We start from the raw sequence: 10,936 nt of genomic DNA, 5'->3' as shown, positions 1-10,936 counted from the left end.
AACGCAGCACTAAGATCAGGTAAAACTATTATTGAGATGCAACCTTGGTCAGACACGAGAAATAAGCCATTTGTAATTTTAACAAGCATAATTTCTGTGCTATGATGGAGCCTGAATCCAGACTGAATTTTTTCAGATATCAATAGACCAAATTTTTGCCTATATATTCCAAAGCATTTTTAGAATACCAAGGTACTAAGAATATTGGTTGATAAAAAAAAATCGATCTTGATTAGACAAAAGGCCTGTGCTGTTGACCCCTCTGATAAGAGAGAAAACAAGAAAAGCCATTCTTTACGGTAGACTTAATTGTTTCATAACTTCAAGTAATGTTGTTTACCTCTGCAATGCACTGGCCAAATGGACATCTCCATACATGGATTAATAAATAACATTGTACGATTTTTCTATGGTGAAGGTTTAAGGTTGCAGACAAGAATAAACAACCAAGAAAGCTGATCCAGTTCATGAAATTGAGTTACAAAAACGTAATATTATTGATAATACCTATAATCCCCTGCATGACATACACATATTTAGTCACAGATTACAGCTGTACCACTGAACTTCTGTATCAACCCACCACCATCACCCATTGTTTCATTATTTATTTGTATTTGTTATACATTTATTAAGTAGCTTACTGTTTTAATTGACTACTAAAAGTAATTAATTTAATGTAAGTAAGTTAAGTACAATTACGAGTTTGACTGATATTATGTTATGTTTTGTGGCTTTACTATTTTGATATAACGCCACACTGCGTGTGAGTAAGCCTATATTAAGTGTAGGTGTAATTTCGCGGTTGTCCTGCAGGGGACTGCATGAGACTGTTTCTTTGGCACTGGATTCACATGGCAATAATCCAGAGCACTTTTCACCCGTTTAAGTAACGATGATTTTGTGAAGCATTTTTTGACCCGTACGATCGTTTCTACAGTATGATACGATATGCTTTTTGGAAACACGGTCCTGTTTAGTGCGTAGACTATTAATAAGCCGAAAAAAAAGAAAAAAAAATATAGCCACTAATTGTAGCCTTAAATAGCTAAAATAACACATTTCAAATGTGTTACACATTGGAATTAAGTCATTTCGTTACACAAAAGATTAGGTTATATATATATATATATATATATATATATATATATATATATATATATATATATATATATATATATACAGGCTATATACAATAAAAACAAGTAGGCTAGTGTTATCTACTGTATTTGTTATCTGCTAAATTATCTAGGCTAGGCTACTAAATGTAATAAAAGCAAGTCAATTGTATATTGAAAGCTTTAATTAAACTGCTATTTTTAAGATATATTTCTCCATGGTACCATGGTAAAGAGGAAAAAAACTATAACGTGGTTCTCATACCCACTTTGACAAGCTTCGTTTTTTATTTTATTTTATTTAATTGAGGTTATTGCCAAATATGGAAGCACGAATTGGTGCGTGGTCGAATGATCGAAGAAAAAGTGTGATGCCTTGTAAATGCAAGTAGCCTGCGAATTAAAATATTCTTTTTCACAGCTCGGTGTTAACAAGGGCAACGAGCTCTCTGCCGTGAGACATGTGATTTTTACCCGCATTGTTATCAACCCTCAGCGTTGGTTACACTCTTGTTTTTCTCTCCAAACTGACTAAATGTGTTTTAATCAACACTGAAATACTTTGTTAATAGGCCTATATATGTTTTTTATTTGTAATTCGAAAATCAGTTGTCAGTTGCTTTCAGGGTCAGCAAGTCGATGAAGATATTCTCACCCTTTTCGTCGAAAGCTCTTCCCATTTCAATCACAAGGAAGTCACACCTGGTTGTGAAACGTGTCCCACACATCTAAATCCTCTCAAATCGACTCCAAACCCTTTTCTCCTGCTGGACTGACAAAATCGTTTGCATTATCGTTTCCACAATGTCTTTTTTGGATGGGAGAAAAGTGCCTTATGGATTGAAAATATTTATGGTTTCTGTTTGTAGGTTTTCAAATGTGGACCTGCTTAGAGTTGAGTGACCATGTTAAATGTCAAGAGGAAAGGTATGAGTCATGAGAAATGACTAAATTCTGAAGAAATATATGTTAGATTAGATGAAATCCTGATAATTTGTGTAGCCTACATATTAACTCATTAAGTTTAAATAGGCCCATAGGGTTAGATACAAAAAATCTAATATCGAGCAGTCACTACCAAAGCAATCTTCATTTACAGTATTGTTGTCTTATCAATAGCTATAATTTTTCCAATCGAACTATGGAGTTAAATAAAGCTACACCGATTATATAATTATTTGGTCACAAACGCACTCAATGTCTGTCATATTATCTGCCTACACAATCATAAATATTAGTGATTAAGCAGCACTTATAACTTTAGCACAATCTGAAAAATCAGGCTGAGACGCATCGCAGATAAATATGTGCCCTACAATAAAAAAAGACTTTAAAAAAAATCACTACGAAATCGGCAGTAAATTTCTCAAGTGGCCCAATTAAAAACGGCTGAATTAAACGTGCAATTTTGAAGTAGCCTACAAAGACCGAAATAGTCTAGTATTTTCTTAGCTACTCCAATCATTTTTTTTAAACGATTCTGAACGATTCATGAAGACATTTTTGTAAAGCTCACGTTTGTTATATATTTATAAATCTTTTGATATCTTTCTTATAAATTCAGAAAGTTTCTTATATATTTTTTAAAAACTCCATCTTTTTTTTCTTTCTTTTTTTTTAAACAGGTCAAATTTATGGCCGTAGGATATGTTTTGGATGATATTGAGCCTTGATATAAAACATCCTGAAATATAATTTGCTATATTAGTTTTATCTCTGTCCACCGACACCGACGACGCTTTAAAAAGTGGGAGCTCAACATCGCAATCGGTATAGAAATATTCATTAGATTATACATGGCTGAAAATACAGAATTGTAGCATCAATGCCTGTTCACTGTCACTGATTAATTGAAAACACATTTCTATAATAAGTTGGATGGTTTACCTGTAAAAAACATGTAGGCACACTTTGGTAAAATCTGTTGAAAATCAGACATTTTGCCCTAACTAACAAATACATTAGCTCTGCTATATATTTTCAGTATTATATGTAGGCTAGCCTGGTATTTTAAAATTAAGCCTGTCTAAACTTTAATTTCGTCTAGCGCAGATTCTCTAGCGCGAGGGTTCGGAATGGAACACCTGCGCATTCCATGTGTTAATTCACCAGAACTCGAACAAGCCGAGGTTCGGAATCGAACTCTGAGGAAATCCCATTCCATGTGTAGCCTACTAATATAAGCATTGAAATAATCTTCCCATAACATCCAGTGTATTAAGAATATAAAATGTGTCTGCAAATGTGTCACATTTTAACGCACACCCCATAAAATCTAAAATGACATAAATGTAAATGATTATATTATGGCCATGATCTTTGCCTTCACACTGTTCCTTGTTTTAAATCCAATGATAATCAAATGTCTTGTGTGTGTGTGTGTGTGTGTGTGTGTGTGTGTGTGTGTGTGTGTGTGTGTGTGTGTGTGTGTGTGTGTGTGTGTGTGTGTGTGTGTGTGTGTGTGTGTGTGTGTGATTATAGGACAATTGTTTATTGTATATAACCAACTCTATGTAGGCTACAGGCCTATAGCTACACTGCAATAATTTTTTGTAAGAAATATGGTATAAACTGGTAGTTTTGTTTGGCAAAATCTTATTATTAAAATATTGACAAAGTTGTTTTACGGAATGTAATTTAATTAGGCCTATAAAATGTTTATTTACCAATATATCTATTTAAACTAATCTTTTTTTAATGTAAAATGATATTGGAAGGCCACATTATGACTTAAAATTTATAATTGTTGCCATGTTGCCGATAAAAACAAAGACTGTTTTTAAACTAAAAACAACACAAACAATATGAAAACAAGCATAAGAATAACTTTTTTAAAACAAAATCTGAACAAATAGCCTATTAGCCTATATTGATGCGAATTTCGTGAATGCTTCTTTCCCTATAAGTTTACCCTTTTACTTCTTAAAAAACATAATTTTAACAATAATGTATCTTACAAATATAGCGATACTTTCTTGTGAAATATAATTTTATCCGTAAATTATAAGATAAATCACATTTTACTTTTAAAAATGAATTGAGGCTAGCCTACATGTAGGCCTTTAAATGCAATAACATTTTTTACAGTAGGATTTTTACATTTTCCTAAAAATTAGCCTACTAACATGTTTAAAGTGGATAATTATATAATAAGTCACTGCATTCTTTCATGGGCCGCTGTGTTTCGATACTGTGGGAGGGTGATGATCGTGATCATAAACGTGACGTCAGCCTCGCAACCTTTAGCAGGCACCGAGGCTGAAGGGTTCAGAGAATCTGTCCAGGTTGACGAACCGTCAGGTTATAGGGAAACCTGGGTCTGAGGAGCCAAGATCAATCGTGCGGGTGCATATTATGCACTGGAGTCATCAGGCGGGAAAATGTATGTGAGTTACCTCTTAGAGAAGGACACCAGCATGTACCCAAATTCCGTGAGACACCCAAGCCTAAACCTGAACCCTCAGAATTTTGTAACCGCACCTCCACAGTATCCGGACTTCACTGGATACCATCACGTCCCTGGGATTACCAACGACCCTCACCACAGCCAAGCCGGAGCCTGGAACCCCGCGTACCCTCCTCCGAGAGAGGAATGGACACATTATGGCACAGGAACCGGACCTTCGGCTTCGGGAACCGGTCAGCTGGGCTTCAGTCCTCCGGAGTTTTCATCTGTCCAAGCGTCAGGCCTTCTTCCATCGTCCATAAACTCACCAGTCGGTCAGCTGTCGCCGAACTCGCAGAGACGGAACCCGTACGACTGGATGCGTCGGAGCGCGCCCCCGTCAAACTCAGGTGCACTTCAAATCTGAATGCAATTATTGCACTTTAAAAAGTACAAGTCAATGATTAGGCTATTATTATTATCCTTTAGAAACATGACCTATAGCACGAATTGTATTTAACGTGCAATTTATACACAAAAAATAAACTGGGGGGGGGTTGCGTATAAACTGCACGATAAATACAATTCGTAATATAGATACGCATTTTCATGAGATCATGTTGACATAACTATCGGGTTCGCAAAAAGCCACTTTAAATAAGTTCAATTACAGCCTACTATGCCATATGTAACGTCGAAACTGGTGAGCTCGGCGCCACGGCCACAGTTTTACAGCTGACACAACTCCTCTGCATTCACGCGTTTGTCATGCTAATAGAGATGTGTGTGTGTGAGAGTCCCTTTGCTTTGATGTCACTCTTTGTTCTTTTTTATGCCTGGATGCCGAGAAGTCTGTTGAATACACGGATGCGCACGTGTAATTAACAACTTTCTAAAATAGGGTTACACTTTATTTCACAGTGTCATTGTTACATTACATGCAGTTACTAGTAATAACTATAAATTATGTATAATTACATGAAACTAAACTAATCCCTAATCCTGACCGTATAGTAAGTGCATATAGTGGTTACTTAATATTACTCAGAACTTATAATTAAAGAGCAACAAAGACACCTTAAAATAAAGTGTAACCCTTTATTTTAAGTTGTCTGTGTTACAGTGTAATTATACATTTAAGTACTGAGTTATAATAATTAGCTACATGTACTTACTGGTTTGGTTTGGTTTTGGTTGCATGTAATTATGCATAATTTATTGTTATTACTACAGTAACTAAATGTAACATGTGTAACAATGAAACTGTAAAATAAAGTGTTACCTGAAATAGCAGTAAGGAAGATTTTTTAATAAACTGGAAAAAAGCAGTAAATAAAAATGTAGTCGTGTAATAATTAATAGGACGCTTAGATCAATTGCTTAAACTTAAATTCGGTGGATCTCACTGATTATAAAAAATGGAAAATGCAATATAAATTGAGAACATTTGATATGTGTACACGCACAGTTGGACCTAATATTTCCATCAGATGGGAAACGATGAGATTTGGAATTATCTCAGTTTTGCGGTTTAAAAAAGAACTTTGATATTTCAGCGTTTCTCGTTAATTAATTCCATGCCATGACATCATAGAAAAGCTGGGGAAAAGTCGTACATTTAGTTGGACATGTAACGTCCGTGTGAACATTATTTCACGTATGAAAAAAAGGATATGCCATAAAACTAGAATCTTGAGGCAATTCCTGGAGACAGTTCTTATAATTACTAAACATTAACATACATCTCAATAACCGAACTGTCAAAAGTCTGAAGCCAACCTAGCACAAATTAAGTATTATTAGCTCATTAACGCTCTCAATTTTATTTATCACAATGAAATAACTGTCTTTAAAATGGAGGATTGTAAGAGTTGCTCGGCTGAGTTAATGATAACTAGAGATTATGGTCTTTAGTGAGATTTTGGATGAAGATGCTATATGGTTGAGAAGCCTAATTATCTGGAGTTCCTCCCTGTGTGTCTGTTGCCCTAGACAGGCGGTGTCCTTCCCTTCGCCGTGTGTGTGTTTTAATATTTAACCTGCCGGCCACTTAAGTCCCCTCTTGCCACTGACAGGGTAAACTAAGTTTGAAATATAGAGACATGATTCCAAAGACCTTTATAACATGGACATCTTGGTGTTTTATATATGTGTGCTCTTAACGATTGGCTTGATTAAGGGAGCAAACACTGTGTTCCCATAGTTACTTTTTAATAGAGAAGGTAAACACATTACTGCGTTAACTCAAAAAGACCCTTTATTTTTATCACATTATCATTAATTATAGTCAATTTGATTTGTTTAGCATTTCTCACTTATTGTTTCAAATCATCCCTTAGTGCTCTTATGAGCGCCATGCGATGTTTAGGATGTATGAGATAAAAAGGGAGAAAAGCCTTGAAAGGAACCAGATTTCCATTGAGTTCTATGACATACAAAAATTATTCTTCTATTATGTGAAAAAAGATTCATCAGATGCTAGACGCAGTGAAAAGCAAAGGGACGTGTAAGTGAATTCTTAAATGGACTGATTGACAATTATGTGTTTACATTTTTACTTGATTATTAATTAATAATGAATTTGTTGTGGTGTTTTTCTTTTAGGAGGAAAGACCAGAACAAAAGACAAATACCGGGTGGTGTACACGGACCATCAGCGTCTGGAGTTGGAGAAAGAATTTCATTACAGTCGTTACATCACAATAAGAAGAAAAGCAGAGCTGGCGACAACACTCAGTCTGTCAGAGAGACAGGTTAGCTAATACAGTCTACAGAAATATGATATCATATTCTTAGCCTAATCATGCATACCTAACTAGTTTATGATTACTCAAATGCAGTGTTGGGGTAACGCATTACAAGTAATCAGATTACTTTTTCAAGTAACTAGAAAAGTAACATTTTTATACAACATTAAGTTATGCAAGTTACTTTGTTTTCCCGTGTATTGACTGACAGCTGTCCCGTCCCCATGTTGAGACTCATCTCACTTGCACAAAAACAGATTCAGTATTCTTCTAAATGAATAAAAAACTATATGAAATACAAGCGCTGATTATTATGTAAATCTTGAATAATTAAATGTTAAATAATACAAAAATAATTTATGTATTGAATCTCACTTTATTGACTAAAATATGAACATATTATTTATCTCACTTACGCAAAAACAGATTCGGTATTCTTTAAAATGAACAGATACATTGAAATGCAAACACTGAATATTACACTAATCTGGAAAAAATAAATGTTAAATAATACAAATATACTTTATGTATTTAATCTCACTTTATTGACTAAATATGAACAGATTATTATTAATCTCACTTGCACAAAAACAGATCCAGTATTCTTCAAAATTAATAAAAACAGCGAAATGCAAACACTGAATATTATGTGAATCTGGAAAAATTAAATGTTAACTAATACAAACATACAAATGTCTTTGCTGCTGACCTTCGATGATCCAATTCAACCATACTAATAAGCAAAAATTACTTTAGATGAACATCACGTTTGTGTTTCATGTTTGTTTTTATTGCTTAAGTAAGAGTGATGAACCTATCCTGTTCTTTTGCGATCCAGAATGGCCAACACAATCTCACAGCAATTCGTAACTATTTTACGTTTTGGCGAATTGGTGGTTACTTCGTACAGTCTTATTCGTAGGATTTCGTACAATCTGTTTAGACCCCAGTGACGGGTATATTTAGGGGCGGGGTTATGGGTGGTCCTGCATAATGACTTTTTAAAAACACCTAGTTAGAATTTATACAAAATCACCACCCCGTACAATACTTCTTTTTCCCTGTGAGATCGGGTTAAAATGGCAGCACAGCAGAAAGGTTAGTTTGAGCTGCACCCTCTACTGTAAAGCCCTGAATTTGCATTTCCTTCAACATGAGGCTTATTTATTTCACTTTTGTGAAAAGGCCTTTACATTTGCCAAACATAGAACTGTTGTTGTTGTTGTTTTTGTATTTGAAAAAACAAATAAGCAAACAAGCCCAGTCCAGGTGAGAAAAAAGTAATGCAAAAGTAACGTAACGCTTTACATTCCATGAAAAGCATCTAACGCAATTACTTTTTTAGGGATAAATTCAATACTGTAACGCATTACTTTTAAAGGAGACCTATTATGCCCCTTTTTACAAGATGTAATATAAGCCTCAGGTGTCCCCAAACTGTGTCTGTGTAGTTTCAGCTCAAAATACCCCACAAATCATTTATTTTACCATGCTGTAAATTCCCATTTTTGAGTAGAAGGAAAAACATGCTGTTTTCGTGCATGTGTCTTTAAATGCAAATGAGCTGCAGCCCCGCCCCATTACAGAAGAGGGCACAGCCTTTACAGTGACTCTAATACTCTGCCAAAAACTAAACAAACAAAACATCTCATAAGAAAAAACAATCCAAGGCACTCGAGTAATTTGTTGTGCCTCGAGTGCCTTGGATTGTTTTTTCTTATGAGCTGAACCATCCCTACACCCAAACAGCACAGAGATCCTGAATTTACACTCCGCGCAGCACTTTTTGCATTCCTTGTATTTAAAAACAAAACATCTGTTTGGTTTTGATTATCATCTCTATCGTGGTCATTCTCACCTGACATTGCAGTTCTTCCTCATCATGAAAGGTATTATTAGCGTTTTAAAACCATATCAGTTTAAACTAATATGTTTTTTGAATGTATAAATCCATCCGAAGCAGGCTGTCAGATGGCACGTCCCGTGAGTATTAAACTAATTTCTCTATTGCATTTAAACTGTTAAAAACACACAGAGTTCACATAAACACAGTTGGTTATGTCTATGAACGTAAACAGCAGCGAAAGAAATCACATGTGTATATTAGATCTGTGTATTAAAGAGTAAGCAGCGTAATATAGTTCCTACCGCTATATATGATGTTAATTTGACTCAAACAACAAAAGAAAAACAGAAAATCACTCACTGCTCTTGACTGAATAACTTTAGTAGCTTTAATAAGAATATATTTCTCACTTAAATAAACATGGCGGACTGTGTGCAGCTCGCTGAGGGGCGGAGCTATGCTAATAGGGCAGAGTCTGTCTGCAATCGTGGGCGGGGCCTGTTCTACATTTACATTTATTCATTTAGCTGACGCTTTTATCCAAAGCGACTTACAATTGCTATATTTCAGAGGTCGCACGCCTCTGGAGCAACTAGGGGTTAAGTGTCTTGCTCAGAGACTGTCTCACAGTGGATTCGAACCCGGGTCTCTCACACCAAAGGCATGTGTCTTATCCACTGCGCCATCACCACCACCACTGTTTTAATGTGCCGCCGTATTGAATCACATTCCTGAACGGCTCATTTTGAGTCACTGTTTTAGATTTATGGTAAAAAATAACTAACGTGAATTGTGAATGGATTTTTACCACAATAGGGTGGTTGTGTACACACACACTGCGGACACATACATATGTTCAAAAACAATATAAAATCAATTTTGGATAATAGGTCCCCTTTAAAAGTAATTTTCCCCAACACTACTAATATGTCAGATAAAGAACAAAACAACTTTTACCTCAATAACTCTCGAGGCAATTTTTTTTTCCAGTATGACTCATGGCATGTTGTTGACAGGTGAAGATCTGGTTCCAGAACCGGCGTGCTAAAGAGAGGAAAGTCAATAAAAAGAAGATGCAACAGCCTCAGCCAGCGTCCACAACCACACCAACCCCACCTGGATCATCTCTCCCAGGCAATGTGTCCATGGTCACCAGTAGCAGCGGAGGCCTGGTTTCACCACCTATGCCAATGAATATCAAAGAAGAGTACTGAAGGAGAAGGATGTGCAGACTTTGACTGTTAATATTTTTATACTGCCCTTTCACACTTAGACATACACATGGTACTTTAAAATCAACACATCCTTGTTGCGATGGAAAAGAAACTGTGACAAACGTGACAAAAGACTGTCTGCTGCATGGGGTTTTATTGAAAAATACAAATAAAAAGTCGTCAACTACCATTCCGAAGTAAAATGAAACAACATAAATCTGAAAGGTTGTGTAATATTTCTCCGGCCGTGTTGGTTTCTTTATTTTAGTACTTTATTACTGCTGTTGTTTTGTTCATCATTGTAAACTTTAAGATGTTTTGAGATTATGAAACGGAATTAAAATAATTGTGTATTTCTAAAGTAATTTGTATTAATAAAATAAATGTTTTATTGTGGCAAATCGATTCATTTCAGACTTGCCAAGGAGAGCAGCCATTCATTCTTTATACTATATCTAACATTATTAAATTGTGGCTGAACCGATATCTCACATATGAGCTAATCTACAGCCAAGTGCCAAATTTCACCCTGTATCGACACATACAGTGCTGTTGTTCGTATCAAGCACTGATTTGTCAGTTTTATTGAAGGTGTGTTTTTAATATTCTTTTAAAATCTCCTTCTT

General features: G+C 35.3%; 1 protein-coding gene across 2 annotated transcripts in view; it reads left to right on the top strand.

Moving 5' to 3' along the window:
* Window positions 1-10,706, top strand: part of cdx1b (caudal type homeobox 1 b) — a 32,176-nt gene extending 21,470 nt beyond the window's left edge. The window contains exons 1-3 of one of the 2 annotated variants that reach the window (XM_077224810.1): window positions 4,350-4,913; window positions 7,108-7,256; window positions 10,113-10,706. In XM_077224810.1, coding sequence (XP_077080925.1) covers window positions 4,499-4,913; window positions 7,108-7,256; window positions 10,113-10,310 — 762 coding nt within the window. In that variant the 5' untranslated portion in view covers window positions 4,350-4,498 and the 3' untranslated portion in view covers window positions 10,311-10,706. Of the gene's footprint in view, window positions 1-4,349; window positions 4,914-7,107; window positions 7,257-10,112 lie in introns of those variants that run through there. The other variant, XR_013201290.1, reaches the window with a different exon arrangement.
* Window positions 10,707-10,936: the final 230 nt, after the last annotated feature.

Source organism: Siphateles boraxobius, unplaced genomic scaffold (assembly GCF_051911475.1).
Source record: "Siphateles boraxobius isolate OS27281-9 unplaced genomic scaffold, OSU_SipBor_1 92, whole genome shotgun sequence".
Taxonomy (NCBI): domain Eukaryota; kingdom Metazoa; phylum Chordata; class Actinopteri; order Cypriniformes; family Leuciscidae; genus Siphateles; species Siphateles boraxobius.
Note: the sequence above shows the minus strand (reverse complement) of the source record. Positions and strands in the feature narration are given on the sequence as shown.